The 20,443-nt window shown below is 39.8% G+C and overlaps 2 protein-coding genes across 3 annotated transcripts in view; one reads left to right on the top strand and one right to left on the bottom strand.

Annotated features, from left to right (window-relative positions):
* cblb (Cbl proto-oncogene B, E3 ubiquitin protein ligase) overlaps positions 1-12,034 on the top strand; it is an 83,327-nt gene extending 71,293 nt beyond the window's left edge. Inside the window, exons 14-19 of the mRNA XM_066650509.1 lie at positions 3,538-3,681; positions 4,164-4,228; positions 5,174-5,281; positions 6,055-6,210; positions 6,741-6,860; positions 7,405-12,034. Coding sequence (XP_066506606.1) covers positions 3,538-3,681; positions 4,164-4,228; positions 5,174-5,281; positions 6,055-6,210; positions 6,741-6,860; positions 7,405-7,658 — 847 coding nt within the window. The 3' untranslated portion in view covers positions 7,659-12,034. The remainder of the gene's footprint in view (positions 1-3,537; positions 3,682-4,163; positions 4,229-5,173; positions 5,282-6,054; positions 6,211-6,740; positions 6,861-7,404) is intronic.
* A 1,217-nt stretch (positions 12,035-13,251) lies between these two features.
* The window catches only part of alcama (activated leukocyte cell adhesion molecule a), a 91,537-nt gene continuing 84,345 nt past the window's right edge, over positions 13,252-20,443 (bottom strand). The window contains exons 12-16 of one of the 2 annotated variants that reach the window (XM_066651086.1): positions 19,855-19,984; positions 18,477-18,509; positions 18,098-18,206; positions 17,410-17,532; positions 13,252-16,046 (exon numbers count right to left, since the gene is read on the bottom strand). In XM_066651086.1, coding sequence (XP_066507183.1) covers positions 17,442-17,532; positions 18,098-18,206; positions 18,477-18,509; positions 19,855-19,984 — 363 coding nt within the window. In that variant the 3' untranslated portion in view covers positions 13,252-16,046; positions 17,410-17,441. The remainder of the gene's footprint in view (positions 16,047-17,409; positions 17,533-18,097; positions 18,207-18,476; positions 18,510-19,854; positions 19,985-20,443) is intronic. The other variant, XM_066651088.1, reaches the window with a different exon arrangement.

The raw sequence follows: 20,443 nt of genomic DNA, 5'->3' as shown, positions 1-20,443 counted from the left end.
TCTGATTTGTGATTGCTTCTGTAATATTAAAATATTGCTCACAAACTCTTCCTCAGCAATTCCCCACGTTTATAGCGTAGCATACGCAGAAGTGTTTGGACACATGCAGCGGTTATGCAAAGCAACAGGATCCATTTTGGTTTTAATCGCTCATATCGCACATATGCAAACACACACGCACAGCCAACAATGGTAAGCTTCATATTAGAGAAAGGGAAAAAAGAAAAAGCTCTACGGTGAAACTTGAAATGTCACTGACACTTAAACAGAAGTGTCATCAGCAGATATAGAACAATAGTTTTTTCACAAGCAGTCTCAGAAAATTCAGCAGCAGTGTTCATATTGATCCCAAGCCAGTAGTGACAGCGGGTGGTTTCTCAGGTGTTGGACTATTGGACTGTAGTATATGGTACGTACTTTAACCATCTAAACACAGTTGACCTGCTCTGACACCTGGTGTTTATTTAGATTTTGCTGTACAATTGTATGATATTCCCAATCAATCAGTTTCTGTCTTGTATATTTACACTGTACTACAGTTCTGCATGCTAACATACTTACACAGGACGTTTCAACACATCTGTACATCAAAAGTAAATCTGTATATTTGTCCTTTAAAGTGCATTTGTATCTGTGGTATTTTTGCACGGTATGTTAATTGTATGTGGGCTCATGGCACCTACCTCTATATTTATAATGTTTGGTAGGTGCTTCTATCCAGAGCTTACACAGCTTACCATGCTGCAAATAGGAAAACACAGTGTTAGCAGTTTTGCCCAATGAATCTTATTGGTGTAGCATGGCGTTTCTGTCCAAGCTGGGAATTGAGCCCTGCCTTGTTGGGTGGCAGTGGTGTAATTTATACTCTCTATCGCCTGTTGTATTTCATGTTGCTGTTGACACCTGGGATCAGGATCAGTGCTGAGCAGGAGGTGGATGTGTTTTAATGTCATGGCACTGGATGAATAGAGTTGATGAATAGAGTTCAGGCTAAAGGACTACATCTGTAGACAGCAGCAGCATTTTGTGTGGGTGTGTGTGTGTGTGTGTGTGTTTAGAAGCTGGAGGCAAAAGTGCAGCTGTGCACACTGATCTGCTGGCTCAGGGCACACTGGATTCTTTGTAATGAGCAACTCTGACACTCTAGCTCTCTTTCTCTCACTCACACATGCACACACACACATGCCATGCTCAGAACTGTTGATGTAATTTTCCACCTTAACAGAAAAAAAAACACATCTGCAGAGGAACCTGTGTGAGTAGTGTTACACACATTTCTTGTTCTCTCTCACTCTTTCTCTCCAGTTCTATTAACATTACCCCGGCTGAGAATGACGTTGAAGATGTGGAAAATGTAACTCCATAAATGCCTTGGCGTTACTTACTAATGTATGAACAACCCAGCTCACTTTTCTGATTCATAGCTGCTCAAGTGTGGAGGAGGTTAGAAATGCTGTGGTCAGGGTGTCTGCTTTGCCCTCTGCTGGATATTACAGCATGCAGAGGTCATGTGTACCACTCAGCCAGGGCATAGTGCCCTTTGTAGTTCTAACTGATTATAAGAGGTTTAACAAAGTGTGTCCATTACTATAGGCATAAATGCCCTACTCCACCACTGTTTGATTTGGTTACAGTTCTGTAAGAAATGCTCCAGGTCATTGTGACAAAACATTTCAGTGATTGCAAAATATCTTTATTATTATTATATTTTTTTAACTGGCTGTTTTTAATATTGTAACTTTTGAAGGTGGTGCCCAAACAGGGAAGCATATTTGTCTTGAAACTCACAGCAGAAATTAATGTTAACTGCAATAGAAAACAATGTGAGATGGACAGAATGACTAGGCTTAGAATATAGTAGGCTTTTGTGGAGTTTGCTGTGCCATCTGAAATTCTCCTCTATAAAAATATGAATGGCATCTGTTCTGCTTTTCCTGTGTTAGGTTTAATTAAATATAAACAACAAAATAAAAGCACTTCAGGCTGAAACACTCTTTATAACTTCAGTGTGAATGGGTGGGGCTAAACTGCTCAGGGCTGTATAGCCAGGTATATGTAAATGTTTTCATGGAACGTCATATCAACCATCAGCCGAAATCATTTCTATAGGTTCATCCAGGGGTCGTGTTTACTGGAGAGTGAATGGGACATTGTGAAACATTTTGTGAGCCATGGTCATGCCAGTGTGATTAGGAGGTTTTGATCTAAAGCCCATCAGTTAATGCACTACTAAGAGCTTTATTCATCAATGTGAATGAGTTTTCAGCGGACTAGCACTACAGACTTGCCATCGTGGTACCAAACGTTTGGACTGACAAAAACGGACCAAAATCATCTCTCATGAAGTTACCTTTTTGGAGATCACATGGTTTAGGATAGCGACAATATATTAAATAAAGCATCATATCCGTTCTGGACACAAATCTGAATTTGAGGAAAAATAGCTTGCAAAATCTCCATATAAAATAAAATAACTTGGGGCAATTTAGAGGAGGTGCAGATGAGTCTCAAGTGAACATGATCAATGCCAGGTGTTGTGTGTGTGTATACATATAAAGACCCCTAGAAGTTGGGCCATAAAACGGTGAGAGCACTAATATACTACATTTAATATGAGTTGGAGTGGTGTTTGTGGTTCAGTATCCGTACCTGTATTAGTATCTCACTAATGTTCTCCAGAATGAAAGCAATTAAAATCCTCACAGCAATGTAGAAATATCTAGTGTAGTCTTTGTAGAAGTCTAGAGATAGCAAGGGACAAACCACCTTTTGCTTTATTTAAGAAGGAATTTAGTTGATGTTCAGAAGTTTTGGTTATGTGGTGTATTACTGAAAGTTCTGTACATTGTGTGTAAAATGATTTCCATTCTGTGGAGTTTGTAGTCCCTGTGTGTGTGTGTGTTCATGTTCTGTTATGTAGATGGTTTAGACACTTGTGCACTGCGGTGGTATTATCCTCCATGGCCTTGCTAATGAGCCATAGGATGTTGCTTTTTTTCTGCAAACTTCACTTCTCTCATAGTCGGGGGACTCACTTTGAAGTGAAAAGCATGAGGCAGAGATAATTAAGGGTTTACTTTGCACTGTGGGATGACATCGTTTTAAAAATCAAACCTCATGCGCCTCGTATTCTTCCACTCTGTGATGCTAATTAGCTCGTCCTCTCTATAGTGTGCTGCATTTGTAACTGAATAAAATAGGAGGGAATAAGAGTACGCTGAAATGTTTCACGAGGGAGACCTGTGAACTGTGTTGGGTTCTTTGTGTTGAGTGCTGGCGTTAGTCTGTCTGATTTCAGTGCTCTGTTCAGCTGCCAGTTATGTCAATTCAAAACTTGTGCTACTTTTGCTGCCACCCTTCTGTCACCCTTAGTTCGCTTATTAAGCATCTGACTTTTCTGTAACGGTCTTTTGGAATATCCCTCATTATGGTCCACATATAATGAGATGTATGCAGCTGTCCTTTGTACTGTGTACGGTAATGATGACTGATATAAGCAGTGCTGATGTCTTCTGAATTTGGTTGTGTGTTGTGAAGGTTTCCTAACCCCTTCAGCAGTCCATGTTTGGAGCGATCACAGCCACTGACGGAAAGAGTAGAAGATGAGTATCAGATTCCTTCATCACATCCTGTCTGCATCACACAGCCTCCAGTCTGCATCTCTGTCCGTGTTCCAAACAGGTACAAATATGCACATACCTACAGAAACGTACTCTCACACTCAGATCTATTGGTTTATGACTTCAGGACATGCTGGACTTACTTGGAAAGTTTTATTGAAATATAAATCAAAGCCCAAACCTCAATACATTTCTGTATAATAGGGAAAAAGCACTCATAGCAGTAATGGTTTATTACCAGTGCCCACATGGATGTTCCTGTTATTTGTTGCTCATTAAAAACCATATATATATAGCTGAGAGAGTAAATGCTAACTTGTGTGCTTTCTCTAGCGTACATAAAGCTGCATCTTTCCAAACCTTAAAACACATAACATAAACTCAACATGGTAGGAAGAGAATTCTAACTTAAGCCCATTTCTGTTGTGTGATTTCACATTTACAAATACATTGTACAAATTAACAAAAGACACTGATACTGTACCCAAATGTTTTCTAAAGTGCGCTGGATTTAAATGAACGTTTTGTTTCTTTATTCTGTAGGGTTTTAGAGAATGACTTGCCAGATCTTTCTTCAGAGGGGAAGAAACTGAAAGCTCCTGAGCACAGTAAGCTTCACTATGTTTCTGCTGTACTTCGGTTCTCATCTGTCATGTACATCTCCGGCATGACTAAAATGTGGGGGCCGTGTGGATGTCTGCACTAAAAGAGTAAAAAGCCTATTAGAGCTTTGGTAGCTCTGCATAATAATGTCTCAGTACAGTTTAGGTCTGAGAGAGTAGAGTGTGTCACAGTTCAGACGGCTTTTTGTTGTACTAATGCTTTAGTTAATTTTGGTTATAAATTCCATGATGCCTGTATTCATAAGCCTTTATTATATAACCTATTTATTATATATCATATATCATAATAACCCTTTGTAATTTGGTACAAATGCTTTGTAAGCATAGAATATAAACTCCAATAATGCCTCAGAAGGCACTGTTAATGAGCTATAATTGATTTTCTTTTAACTTATAATTATATAGTCCTACAAATGCACTATTCATTATAATGCCTTTTTAAATGGATAAAGACCTGTGCATAGTTAGAAGCACTTTTAATACATATTAAGTGTTTTAAAGACATTATAAATGTTTAAAATACCATCAGTGAGGGCTTCAAGTAATTACTCATTTTTATGTATATTATAGGCCTTTTATAATTATGAACAGGTCATTATCCATTTAAACAAATCATAATCCATTTAGTGACATCAGTGTACAACTTAAAAATATCTTATTATAAGTGTTTTATTAGAGGTTATAAGTGTGCTTACAAATCATTATTAGTAAGTTACAAACCACATTTATAAAAACATAAAAATACATGCTTCATAGAAAGTTTTTGCTTCTGTATAACTGACAGCAGGTGGCACTGACAGCGGATTAAATGATTTTATTACTATCTGGTTCCGTAAGCTGCCTACGTACACATAGGTAGCAGAGCAGCTCACTAGATACTGAGACACACTCCTTCACTGGTACAGCATAACCTTATGCTTTATTCCTCAGGTGCCTTTGACTCTGGCTTGTCGCTTTCAGGTGTGGTTCACACCACGCTGTGCCCCCTCCATAACAACAGGACACCATCAGATTATGACATTCTACTGCCACCGCAAGGTAATCAGTAACACCGCTCTTCTCTCATGAGTCGCTGCTGATGGACTGCCATGTTTTATTAGGTTTTTTACAGTAAAGAATTTCTCAGTGTTATAACCCAGGCCTGATGTTCAAGACTAAATGTGTGATTTACTCCTTGTGTTTTTCACGTTTGTGGTTCCCTTGTTGGTGCATGTTTGAGTTGTTGTACATAATATACCAGTATTTGTATTTGATAAACACATAACTTGGCTCCAGAGTAGTAATACATACAGCACATTACAGACTTTAAAAATGAAAGTAGCTTAATCTCAGTGATAACATCCCTGTCTGTGTTTATCTTTGTCTGATTGTATGTGCCTTCATTAATATTTTGTTAGGCGCTTTAGTGATCAGAGGTAAATTATTGTTCATCCAGCCATCTCCATTCCTCATTAAAATTTGATACTGGGTTCTACATGCTGATTACTGATTGAGATCTGAGTGCAGTGACTCATTCATTAATAAATCACATTGCCAAGTACCTGATTTCTAAAGAAACCATTTAATACGCCATTCCTAATCTTGCAAAGATTTGAAATTAAGGTTTGTCTTAAATGTAAGGTTTTGTGAATGTAAGCTGTGTGATTAGTGTTTAATTACTTTAGCTTTGGTAAAGGGTGTGATACCCATGCTTTGTCCTTTCCGTGTAGTGCATGTGTAATGTGACGTATTGTGGCCATCTAGTGGTGAGAGTGGAGAAGTACAGTTTTTGGTTTTGAAGCTCTTATATTTTTTGCTCTGCTATTTTCCAGCTCCCTCAGCAGAGGATCTGTTTAACACACCCCCTCCTTCACAGCCCCCACCCCCTCCACCTGTCAGACACAGCTTTCCCGAAGCGTCCTCGTCTCCGTCCTGCTCCAGAGCAGCTCGACCCGCATCCGGACATGACCACTTCGTCCTAAGCACAGGTGAGTCTGCTCATTTCCCCTTAACTGGCCATTGAAATAAAGCCATTGAAATATTGTAGTTTAAAATGTAATATTTGTAATGGTAAATCTAACTCATTTTTTTTACATCCTGTAAGCAACTCTAAGCCATTAAAAATGCATTTCTAAAACTATGAAAAATCTGGCATCTTCTGGTTGCCACAGTGTGAGGTAGCTTTTATTCATTAAATACTTCAGACATTTGGTTCCTAGCATCATCAGTGAAAACAGCTGACTTGTTAAGTTTGTCTAGAACAGAGCATTTTACATCAAACAAATCTGAATTTAAATTCTGTCATTTAAATTACAGCCTAAATTTATTGGGTTGATTGGTAATTCTCCAGTGTGTTGCAAATATGAAACAAACATGTTTGTGGGTTCAGTCATCATGTGTTTGCCGTCTGGGAACTGAATTCTCTAACCAGAATAAATGAATCCTTGCTTCTATTTTTTTGGTTATAATGCGGCTGTGGGAGCATCTTTCATGTTTTGTTTGTGTGTTTACTGTGTAGATGCGTTCCTGGATGCAGTGATTAACTCAGCCCCGCTGCCTCCTGTCCGAAGACAAACAGGGGAGAACATGAAAGTGTTCAGAAATTCACAAGAGTATGACCAGCTGCCTCCTACATCAAGTAGGTCATCATCATTCCAGCGTCATAACTGAGCCAATGCAAGGAAGGGCCATAAGTGTGCAATATTTCGTAAAAACCTTGTTAGGCGGAAATAAGTGATTTTATTTAAGCAGTCGTTAAAGCATTTCGTCTGTTAATTAGGAGGTATTTTTCAGTTTAAATATATGCTCATGCTGAAAAACTGTTTATATTCATTGCTGTGTGTGGACAAGTAAGTGGCGCTACTACAAAAATGGAAATGGTTCATTGCAAGGGCTCAGTTATTTCCTTTTTTGTCATTTTACATTTACATATCGTTACATGCAGTGTATTACACATGGAGCCACTAATGTGCTGTTATTGTGCCTGTGAAGTCACTGCTCCATATTGTGCATATTAGTTAAGCCATTAGTGGAGATAAGTGCAGGCTTTATGAATTATTGACAATAAAATGGTAATGCTCTTAGTGCCTCTGTGAATTGGAGATGAATGAGGGCTGATTGGCCTCGTTCATACTTTATGATCTGTTAAATGGGTCGTAATTTGGTTTTCCTGTCTGTCCCAGTGCCCATGGATTGCCTGCAGGCTCCTGCACGGCCACCCAAGCCCTTCCCCAGGAAGACCCCTCCAGAAGTCCAGCACAGAAGGCCCCCCGAGTCCTCCCAAGAGAACGTGGATGCCAAAATCGCCAAGCTGATGGGTGAGGGCTACTCTTTCGATGACGTAAAAAGGGCCCTGATGATTGCCCAGAACAAGGTGGACGTGGCGCGGAACATTTTGCGGGAGTTCGCCCTGGTGGCCCCAAGACTGAACCTGTAGCCCAATGCCCACATCTCTCTCTCTCTCCCTATCATTGTTCGACTGTTTTGACGCTGTCCTGAGAATGTGGGCCACAGACAGGGACCTCGTAGGGTCACTGTGGGCCTCAGTACCTGCCCCTGGGTCACCTCGCCTTCTGGAACACTGAGAGTGCCACACTGGGCAAAGGGCCGAGGAGGAGCGCTCATGTTTCCTGACATGAAACCTGTGAAAAAAATAAGCCTTGTGTTTACAGTGATGTGCCGCGTGGTGGCTTACCGCTACTGCAGCTGCTGCTGTCCGCTGGGTCAGTCCATTCACTTTCAGCTCATTCAATTCACTCTATACAGACCTCTCCACAGCAGTGGGTCCCAAACGTTAATTAGGTCCAGGCTGGTCAAGTTTTGGTTTGGAGGGCCACACAGGCTGTTGCTTTCCAAATCTGCGAATTAGCTAATCCAATTCTTTTATTATTTTACTATTATTATTATTATTATTATTAAATTGTGAAAATATTCAAAATATCTCATGTTTTGAAACATTTTAATTCATAAGATTGTGAAAAAACGTCATTTACAGGGAGATGTGATTCTAGGATCAGAATTGTTCACAGCAGTGGTGATAGGATCCAGATCTAAAGTGTTCAGAGCCTTTAAATACAACGGCATAGAAAATGAATCACAAAATAGCAACATATGCGCTGCCTGATGCTTGTCACATTGCTTCACAATTGTTTTGAAACATGCTTTTGCCTAAAATGTACTGGCTTTGAAAGGCAACATCGTAAAACTGTAGTATATCTTTTTATTCGGGTACTGATACTAACATTAAATCTAAGAGAGGTAGGTTTAGTGGACATTTTTGGTTGTTAATAAAATGGCCGAGATATTAAAATCCCTGGTTCCTATCACCACTCGTTTAAAATGAAGTAGAAAGCCGAACACTCTGGGATGGGAGTCTGACACCCCTGCTGTGGTGCTTTGGCTGCTCTGATGAATCTGATCTTTCTGATCCGCTCAGAAGCCATTTCCAAGTTTAATTGGATGTGATAGAACAGTGCTAACACCAACACGGGCTCCAGGACCTCCACTCTACAGCATGGGTCATCAATTCTATTCCTGGAGAGCCAATGTCAAGCTCAGATGGTGATTTCTCTGTTATATCCTTCCAACTAAGTCTAGCAATTAAGCGATGAAAGGAATTGGGTATGTTTGAGCACAGGGAAATCACCAAACTGTGCAGGACTCCATCCCTCATGGGCTGGAATTAATGACCGCTACTCTGCAAAGTGCTGGGTGCAAGTAGGTCTTAAATTGGCTGAATTGAAACGGAAGTGGAATCAGACCCCTCCCCCACCCACGACTGTTGGTGTTGCCGGTGTGTCGCAGGCTGCTCTTGCCTCTCCTGCCACCTCTGCTGCTGCTGCTGCTGCAAGCCTTACCCTAACCTCCGTATACATACATGCAAAGACTTTTCTAGTTTTACATTTATGTTTGTATTACATGATGATCAGAAGTCTTATTTCGGACCCTGCTGTGTTTTCTTTGCCTTTATCACAACCCCAGGTGAAGTTCTGTGAAAAAGACAAACTCTACCAACTACAAGAGTAGAGTGCTTTCTTATACAGTGTCCTGGTTCACCTCTCATTCTGCAGCTTAAAGGAGAGCAGTCTTTTTCCTGTGCTGTAATCAGGCTCTGTCCACTACATCACAGGGAAAAAAAAAGAGAAGCTCTAATGGATCACATCTTTCACTTGGCTGCCAGACTCTGTAATCACACAATCAACTCAAATTCCCCGCTACAGTTCCCCTCCAGCTTAACAAAGGGGACAGGATTGTACTCAGGCAACGCCTGAGGGAGTGCCTCCAAGACACCCTCCTTTCTCAGCTTATGCCCATATAGAGGCAGCCCCCCACTGAGATCTGCTCTACTTGGGTTACGTTTGATCATAAAGTGTGAAGTATGGTCAAATAGCAGTGTGTTGCACATTGAACTCATATCATATAGGTTTAGTGTTTTCTTCAGAAGTGGCTGTTTCTCGGTTTGCGATTTCTTTTCAAATGTTCCCACCATTGTCTTCATATAATACATTACTTTCTTGTGGCTCATCTTAAATTCAACAGCTTTTGGTCAGCTTGACTGGGATTATTGCATGAGGTCATGAGGCAGTCCAACACAGCTATGGTCAGTCCAGTGCAGTAGAGCTTGGTGTTCACCACTGGGGGTACTACTGCTTTGTAATTTCAAAAACAGGATCACTGATCGGTGCTAAAGACTTACGGTGCTATTCCACTGTATGGTACCTACTCTACTTGCTTGGTTCCTGGTTAGTTTTCCACTATAAATCAACCCCCACATAAAAAAATATAGCCAGTGATGTCGAAAAATAGCTTCTCTAAGGGGAACCACTAGCTTTGCTGTTTTTTGCTCATCATGTATGTGTTGTTTTTATGTTTTAGGACTGAACACAGCTTAGCTGCTCGTTATTTCAGCGTGACCGGTGTAGTTCTTGTTGCACCATCCAGCTCTTGCTGGGGTCCTTGGACAGCCACAGATCCATGGCATAATTTTAACACCTGCCGTTGTGAGTTGGATAAAACCAAATGTGATTTCTGCTGTAGCTTGTTGATTTTAGAAACGGTGAGTTTGTGCTGATTGTCTGCATTATGTTGTGTAGACAAGTCTCACTGACCAAACAGCCCTCCGTAAGGTTTACACGTCATGTTTAGTCCCTACTCAGCTCGCTTGGAACCAGGTCTGAGAAGGGACTAAAAATTGGACCCAGTTCCAGGGACCAGCCAAAAGAGCCTAGTCCAGTAGAGTAGGGACCATGCAGTGGAAAAGCACCATTAGTGATATCAGGGCTAGGAACGTTTGCCAAAACATTCATAAGGTACATCAGGACTGGCTGAATTTTTCTAACATGTCAGGGATACTCCAGCACTGATCACAATAATCTTGACCATATCTACAAGTGGGGTCATTACTCAAAAACAAATCATAAAAAACGAATAATAGGATGGGTACGGTTTCCCCAGCACATCATTCAGCAGGATGCTTGCCAGTGTGGGAACCTGTTAGCTGACAAAAACGTGACAGTTAGAGTTCCCTTCCAAATTATCCAGCGCCATGGGGAGGCAGTGCCAGTGCCAAGAAGTGGTGCTTTGTGTCTTTCCTAACAGATGGGTTTGGAAATGACTAAGTTGGGGAGTTTACATCTGTATTATAAAAGAAACTATATCTGTTCTTTTCTAACTACAGGGAAATGATCTGTGGTGCTGGATCATATACTTAAGGTGTGACACATGGAGATTAAATCTGTGCTGGAGGATTCCTTTAAACATCTTACAGCAGGGCCACTTCAGCGGTCCCTTATTACGACTTTGATTTAATTATGAGCTTTTGTTCTGCACACTCTGTCTCCAACCTGCAGAGAAGGTTTAGCAGATCCTGCCTTTTCTCTCCAGTTGCCAAATGAAAGGTCTCTGAATGAATGTATTCACTCTGGGTGAGCTTGACCGTGTACACAAACGAGTGATCCAGAGGAAGGTGCTTGAATATATTAGTCCAGTCCTCTGGTTTTTTGAGGCTGAGACTATAATGAGGAATGACTGGTAACAAAAGGACTATCAGTGGCCAACAAATGAAGCTAGACCCTTCCTTCAAGAACAGTCATCAATACCAGCCTTACAGAAGGGTCCTAAATGCACTCTTGTCTCATTTTAATTTTCCATCCGTGTGACACATTCCAGCTCACTGTCTTTTCTTTCAAAACCAGGATGTACGTGTTCTTATGCTTGTCGAGGTTGTAGCAGATCAAACAGCTTCTACACTCTGGTCTGTGCTAAAGGCACAAATTGGATACTTGGGGGTTAAAAAAATTATAAAAAATGGAGTCCCCTGCAATAAGCAGTGAATACAAAGTGACCCTGTGCTTCATCTGATGGTTCTGAACTTCATTCAGGGCCACACTAGATATAATTTCAGACAAGAGCTTTGATCCTTGCCCTCATTTTCAGATCCGTCATCAGATTCCCTTTTGGTTCGGCCACTCTCACTCTCCGCTTGTTTGTTTTGCACTGGTCACTCTCCTCCTCCCCGTTTCAGCTCCTGACCCTCCCAACAGAGTGGACACTTGTGTCTGACCCAACGGAAAGAAAAGTGGCCTTTGATAGGTTTGAAGAGGATGGGATTATTTCTGTTTTTTCCTCTCTTCTTCTTCTTTTTTTTCTAAATGAGATTCTGTTCATTTTTAGTGGGAAATGCCTTGTGGATCATGTAATGTGTGCAATTAATTTATACTTTGTTTAAAAAAGAAATCCTGAGATTATTTTCTTTTTCAGTAATGATGGTAACTTGTGATCTGTTCTTGTGAAAATGTTTTATAAAAGCCAGTATTAACAGCGCTGTCTGGTGTGCTTTGGCATGCAGTTCTTTCTTTCCCTTAGGTTCCCAGGCCCAGATTAAGCCTAAGCTGGTAATAATTAGGATTTTATTTTCTAATACTTCGATATTAGCCTCATTTTCATCGTTAGTCATCTCCAGGTCTGCCCTGTGGACTCCTGCTAACACGATGCCACCAGTGTATGATGTCAACCACTGGCTCTTTTTTCACACTGCTGATTAATGCAGCGTCACTGGACTGCCCTGTGTGCCGTAGAGTCCCAGGTCTGTCACATCAGCTCAGAGGCGCCCATGCTGTCTGGCACAATGCTGTGTGTTTAGGGGAGGAATGGGGCTGCTCTCCCAGACTTGGATAACTGGATCAAACAGTCAGTCACCCAATGAAAAGCACAACGCCTAGACCACTGGGCCACTTGAAAGTCCTTAAGAGATTTAATAATGAAACTCGATGAGAGCCCCATTTCTGACCAGATGTATTCCATGTCAGAGAATTGTTCCATGCCCATAATGCCATCAGTTAACTGCTGAAAACTCTATAAGCATGAAACTGGCTTTCAAAACTTCAGAAATATGACAAATACACAATCCAAAATTTGAGGACACTAGCTAATCTCATTTGATTTCTTAAATGAAGGGCATTTATATTTATCTACTCCCCTTTGCCTTAGTAGCAGCTTCTCCACTTTTGGGAGGACTTTTCACCACATTTTGAAACATTACTGAGAGGATTTGACGGTGTTTGGCCACAGAAGTATTATTAATGAAGTCACCTAGACTCAGCCTCATCACAAAGATATGAAAACATGAAAAAAATGAATGAAATGAATGAATAAAACCTATTCCCCTTTAACCCAAACCTGGGGGGGGGGCTGGCACTGAGCATAGTGATCTTAACATGTTGTTTCTCTTTGGAGATTATTGAAGCTCTGCGTTTGCAACAGTGAATGACTGAGACCGGAATGGCTGCATCTGAAAGTTGTTGAATTCACCCATTTATAGAAGGTGGAGGTACAGTGTTTTTTGGAGGTTAAACTCACAAGCAGCAACACTGTTATATTTAAACGCCAGACAGTGAAAGTAAATCTTTTTTTAAAAGTAAGGAACACTGCCACTTAAATCACACTAAACAACACTAATGGCATGTTTACAAAGAGAACCCTTCAAGAAAGAAATGAATAGTCAGTAAAAACAAAACACTGCATTTCTTCAAAATGTACACTTTTTATTCTCAACAAAAGTACAAAACCAAAAGTCTATTTACAAACACTTTTATGGCCTTCTTATCGTTCACCCTCTTTGGTTTCACTGCTGCCCTGATGGTTTGGAATAAACATATGAATGAAAACAAAACAACAATCCAATTACATCTGAAACTTAACTCTTCAGTACCATAACATGGCGTTTAATGATACAGACACATAAACAAACTGGAATTCAATTAAACAGAAAGATGGTTCAAACATTTCCAAACATCTCACCTTAGCCCATCCTGCAGTGGTGGAAGTGGTACATTTTGAAGTAAATACAAATAAAATGGAGAAAGGGGGAGAGGGGGGCAATTGTAATATGTCTAACTAGTGCCCAGGCAGAAGTGTAGCTAACCTCACATTCTCACATAATATAAATAGCCAAACATGAGCTAGACACAAAGACCAGACATATTTACAGCAAACCTCTTCAGAACACAGTGAACGCAACAAAGCCTCGAATACCAGCACAAGCCAAATCTACAGTGTGGACACTAACCGAACCTTCTTACAAACAATAAATATGGAACTGGCACGACTCAGAAGTGCGGATCGTGTATAGTCTTGTGCAAAAGTTTAGGCACACTCCCACCCACCCAATCCTAATAAACGGCTTGTTGATTTTCTATTTGCTCAAAATACTGCTACTTAGAACGCACAGAGTAACTTAAAACTACTGTGGATCCTCTTTATTCAACATCTATGAGCACAGGAACTGCAGTGTGCACAGCTCTGTCCTTGTTTTGGACTCTTCTGACCTAAAATAAAACACTGCAGCTCAAAACCCAGAACTGAAACCCTCATGTAGCTACAGAGTTCAACTGCACACAAAAAGAACTTGTGTCTAATGTGGAACTAATAAAAGTTAGGTTCTAATATTATTCAGCTAAACTTTAAGGTCACTACTACCTACTAGATATGAATTGGGGTAAATTTAGCACATTGGGGAAAAGTTTTACACCAAATAAACAGTCATTCAGTTTTTTTCCACTTAGAAAACACAACAAGCACAAACTTGAGCACAAGACTCTTTCTGTATGATCTGCACACTTGTGAGTGCCAAAGTAAAAGCAGTAGAATGAAGAAACTTTCAGCTTATACGATGAGCCCTGAAGTGAACTACATTTCAACATTTAATCACATATATGTAGAGACTCCTCTCCGGCTTAAAACAACACTAGGTAGTATATTTTTTCTTTGAAATTACAGCTTCAAAATCATTGCGATACTTGACTGACACGTAATAGGGGGAATATAGCCTCTGTCCTTGCTACTATGCATCTTTCAGAGTAGCGTGTAAACCCCCCCCCCCACACACACACACACACACTTACACCTTGATTTCATACACACTGCAACTTTATGGAGAGCCTCAGAGCAAAAATACCAAATCTTACCTAGTGTTCCTTTAAAGCACAAAGAAGGAGCAGAACATCATTTTTCTCTAGCTATATATTCTCTATAATTTCTCTCAAAATATAAAGGGAGGCATCAAGGCTCAGTGTGCAAGGCTGCAGTGTGTTGAGTTATAGTGTTGGAGATACTAATAAAGAACCACTGGATCTCGTAAATAAAACGTTAGTTTGAGTTCTGACCATGCCTCCATTTGTAAAGATTTGTAAGGAGGCAAGAACACTGAGAAACTGAGTTAGATTTCTGTGTGGTTTCTGCTGAGAGCCAGAAGGCCAGACACTCCCCCTCTGGTAGGAGGTAGGAGTGACAGTTAAATCTGAGGAACAGGGTAGAGATGAGGTGCGGAGACTAGCGTGTCTGTGTTTTTATTCATTTGTTTGTTCATTTATTTATTTCTTTATTTTTATTTAAGGCTTTCAGTAACTCGGTGGACACAGAACTAACTCACAATAAGGCCAGTGAAGGGTTCACCAGGACACACTCCTGCATTTTACACTAACTTCACAACAATCTTCAACTGAGACAGAATCTCACCCTAGAACTAAAACTACAGCTACACACTTACTGTGTTTTCAAGCATTCAGAGAAAATCAGCTTCGCTTCTCGGACCACTGTGAATCTGATCGATTTAAGGATGGAGAGCAGAGGGGCGGCAGCAACCTAAAGCTGTAGGTACTGATCAATGAAAACAAACGATCGGAACCGAGGGGAAAAGAGTGTAACAGCAGTGAAGTCTTCATTCCTCCACAATTCAGCAGGCTTCACAGGAGCAGATTAACTCGGCTGAGAGACAGAAAGAGCTCAATCCTGCATCAACTAAACCTGAATTATACAGTAATCTCAGCTTGGAGCAAAGACAGTGTGCTCGCTATGACATATTTACAAAGGCCTGAAAAAAAGTGTACAGTGAATTTTTGTATTTTTCTTTTCCTACTAAAAAGGGAGAGGGGGAGGAGATAGCTTAAACCCACCACACCTGCAACGCGCATGAAACAAGAGCATTCACCAGGAACACAAAGTCAAATAATAATAATCATAATAATAAAATTAATAATTAAAAAGGTCAAACCAAAATAAAAAGACGCAGTTTTCAGTGCAGACTAAATTTACAACACAAGTGGAGATTTTTCTTTTCTTGACTCTGGGAATGAGAGTATGGTCAGTGAAGGGAGGAATTTATTCTGGAAACTGTTCATCTTGGGGTACGAAACATTCTGGAAGTATTTGAACGATTCTGCGATGCACACATATGCAGCCTGAAGCTGAGCAGTCGCACCCAATCAGGCATCAGAGTTCAGATGATAGACATGTAGTACAGCACATTCAGTGTGGCAAGGCCTCTCTTCTGTGTGCGTGAGAGAGAGAGAGAGAGAGAGAAAGAGATGTACAACATTTATATATTATGAATTAATAGTTGAAATTACACATCACAGGAATGACTCTACTCTAGTCAAGACATTGCCATAATATTAAAGTTAGTAAAACAATTCACAACAACACGAGAGAGCATATTGCACTATAAAGTTACAGTGCTATGTTAAGACTGATGGAACCCCATTGTTAAATACCAGAGCCATTATAAAACAGGAAGAAAGAGGTCACTGACTGAAATGGAAAAGCTCCTCACTCAAAATGGCGTCTATTTACAGAAAACTTTTCTTCAGTTAAAATGACTTTGCTGGTAAAACCAGAGCTGGGAAATGCCCTCCATTCCCTGTGGCAATGTTTGTTTGTGGTCCTACATCTGTGTTTTAGTTAACTCTGCCTGAAATACTATTAAACTGAATGAGGGAAAAGAAATTCCCCTCCACACCATTAGCTTGATGCTAACACATCAAAGATATATTAAGGCGCTACCAGAAATTAGCAACACTGGTGCTGTTAATTGGTAACAACGACTTTAGTGTTTCTGCATTAAACACCGATATAATAAATTGTCAGACGCTAATAAATCTACTGCCAAATCCACTACATAGTCTTCCCTCCCTTAATTGCTACCGCCAGTACCCTTCTGAGAAGTCTTTAACAAGATATTGGAGTATTTCTGTGAGTATTTGATGACAATGAGTCAGTTGAACATTTGGGCAGCCTTAAGTTTCTAGAGTCAGTAATTAATAGGGGTGTGAAGGTTACAAATTTTGGATATATATTGTATTTATGCCTGTGCTTAGATTTTTTAAAATGCATTTCACCCCGTAGCACAAAGGTTTTGGCTTATATCGTAGCACAATAATAATTCAGGGTGCAAATGAAAACAATGACAGTTGTGGCAATCTATGAAAACCTCAAAAAATAAACACAAGCGCCTCATATTTTAGGGTTCAATGATGTATATTTGTATGCTGGCGATAACAGATTTGCGAGCTCTTTACATTTTCTTATTTACTAGGGTTAGGGAGTTTTAAATGGCGTGGTGTTCCAGTTGTAAACAATACCAAGGGGTGGGCTAATGTGTTTTTGGAGAAAGAAAGTTGGATTACTTCTGAAAAATCGGTGTTTTTGTTGTTGGTTTCTGAATAACAAGTTGGCAAGGTGGAGTTTATTTATTTTTTACATTTTAAATCTTCTGAAAACATTAAATAACATTCATCTCTCAATATGTAATGAACCTCTAGCAGTAACAACACAGTCCTTGAAGGTTCAACATTACAGGGCTTTATAAGGTGGTGTGATAGATTATTATAGATGGATGTTGACTGGGAGCTCACCATCTCAGTGTGTAGTGGTGGTGTAATCTGCTCTAAGGCTCTGGTCTGTGGCTGTTCTCCTCCAGTTTCTTGCTCTCCTCAGAGGTGCCTGCCTCCTTCTCACCTGTCTTCCAGCTGCCTTGTCTGAAAAACAACACTCTCTTAGTCTTTACAGCTGTTAAAGGAGTCTTCCAGCTCAGAACACAAGGGAAGGTCTTTCTTTCTCTATTTAAATGACAGATGACAGTTCCTACTGACAGTGTTACACTTTCTGTTAAACGAATGATGATATTTCCATTTAGATTCTATAGCTACAGTCTCGCAGAGCAGGATGATTCAACAGCATCAGTTTTGTACAGTTAGAATTGATTATAAGTCATATAATATTTATAATGTTTTGCTCAAATATTATTTTTGATATTGTTTGTTTGGCTGCGGTGTAAATACTTTCTTCACACCACATTTCTGTGTTTACTGTCTTTAAAAAAAGTATTTTAGTAAAATGGAACCAGATTCATCAAAATAAAGCACAAAGTATTAAACAATAATTTGTAAAAGTAACAAAATGGAAAGGATTAAGCCCAAGATTTTATCATGAATTGTTTCCTCACCTGTGACTTGAATCGTGAATAAACTGATTGTAAAAGAATGATTTCACATTCCTGCACCATATTAAAATTGGGACACCTGATGACAGAATGCCACGTACCTTCTCTTCATGTAGAGCCAGTAGATGATGCCCACTACTCCGGCTGCCACAAGCAGGCCCACCACAATGCCCACGATCAGCTTGGCCTTGTCCTCGTCTTCTGGGGAGTCTGTGTGGACAATGAGAGGATTCAGCTGTCAGCAGAAACGCTGAGACAGAGCCAAAAACACTGTGAGCAATGTTTTATTCAAATCACTTAATTCAAGAACAAATGACAGATCAAAGTCAAAAGTAAAACGTTTGTCGTGATGCTGGGGTGCTTGACACCCCTTTTGGCTGGGCTCTTGCTCAGAGAGCGAGAGAACTGCAGCTGAAAGAACTTAACACATAAAACCCTGTCCCAGTAAAACACTAATATAATGAAATCACACATTCTTACCTTGCTTGTCCGATTTATTCTGCTCGTCTATTACTGAAATCAGACGTGAAATCAAATTAACTTTAAGGCATATAGAAACCAAATGGGTCAGCTATTACAAAAACAAATAAAATTTCTATAAAATGCCCACCACCAAACTGTGGTTTAAGAAAACAGCATGATAGAAATAATAGCATAATTAAAATGTACTCTAAGATGCATTTTTGAAAATCTAATTTACCCCCCTTCACACTCAGTGTAGTTCAGTGTTTAATAAAGAGGAAGACCACCAGCATGCAGTGTTGGCCTGAGAGGCAAGGACAGAAGAAAGAATCAAGCACCCCAGCACAGGCAAACAACCAGAAACCCAGATTTAGATCACCAGATTAAAAGGAAAATAAAGAGCTAAATTGGTAGTTAGATAGTGTTTACTAGAGAGATCACTAAATAGACAAAAAGAAAGACAGAAGAGAAGATAAATAGCTAAATAGTGAAAGAGTGGATAGATAGCTACATTGATAGGAAGAGAGATCTAAATTACTGACAGATGGGAAAATACACAGCTAAACATCTAACTAGCTAGCTACCAGAATAGACAGATATATAGATTAGAAAGAATAGTGAACTCATGCTTTGTGTTAAAAAAAAACCTTAGTGAAAGAAGAAGCAAACTGCCTTGAATTAAGTGTCAGATATTGATATAAACACACACACAGTCACGCAAATTTTGATCACACACTTGCACACCAGTATCAGGTTTTAATGAAAAATGAGTCAATTTCCAATGATTCTTCATCATGTAACAGACCTTATACAGACACACAGTGGCTTGGATGTATAAGAGTGTCTGTATGCATCAGAGATTCATATTAATATCATGGTCGCCCCCATGTGGAAGAACCACTCTATGGAGCATAAACTAGTCCATTCAGGATTACAAAGCAATTGAATTCTTGTAATCTATTGAGTTTCACTTAAAAATGAATACTCACTTTTATAAACATTATATATTATTTCTTAGCTACAAAAATGTATTATTGTTTGACTATAAAAAGGAGTTATCGCTCCATTAAGAAGACAATATGTTAAAACCTTGTGTTTATTAGATATTTAACCTTCAAACAGGACTCATAACTGAACATCTTTTTTAGTTTCTCTATGAGTGTATTATTCTTTTATCTCCTGGGACACTTTTATAGTCTGCATTAATATCAGGTTTTTATGTGACTTAAACTTAGTGTCTGCTTTCTACTGATCTTCTCTGAAAAACTCCTCATTAATTTAGTGGTGTGTGTGTATATGTGTGTGTGTGTTTGTGAGAGCAAGTAACTGTTGGTTAGAGGTTAGATAAAACAGAAAGTGGTTAGTAGAAACCCAGGAGCAGATCTTCAGTACTTACGGGATGACACAGTGACGGTCATGCTGTCTGTGCCAAACTTATTGGTTACTCGACAAGTGACAGTGAGGTTTGTAGTGGGCACCACAGTCAGTGTGTAGATTGCCTTCCCGTTGGTATATGTGCTCTCCCCCTGCATGTGAAGACAAATACAATCAGCTCAAAGACCTCTCACACTCCCATCCATCTCCCTGCAGAAAAGAGCTGACAATATTGACATGAGTTTGACTTGATCAAATACATGTTAGAGGAGACCTGTTGAAATATCTTGTACTTATTGGGGGTAAGGACAAATATTTAAGGGTTACAATCAAATAAAACCTGTCCATTATGTTGTGTGAATATTTTATGATGTATGGATTGTGTAGATTATGATTATAATATGTCTTTAGCATTAATAAACAGGTAAGACTTTTTCTCTTGTCTAACGTCACCACAGTCAATTTGGTTTTGATGATTAAGATTAAATACTGCTGATATAATCCATCTGAGAACTGACTGGGCAGGGGTCTAAGATTCTAAACAGAGTTGTTGACCGACATCCTGCTGTCCAACACTCAGCCAGCTACACTGCTCATGCTGAGATAAGCTC

This window comes from Hoplias malabaricus, chromosome 18 (genome assembly GCF_029633855.1).
Source record: "Hoplias malabaricus isolate fHopMal1 chromosome 18, fHopMal1.hap1, whole genome shotgun sequence".
NCBI classification, from domain to species: Eukaryota; Metazoa; Chordata; class Actinopteri; order Characiformes; family Erythrinidae; genus Hoplias; species Hoplias malabaricus.
Note: the sequence above shows the minus strand (reverse complement) of the source record. Positions and strands in the feature narration are given on the sequence as shown.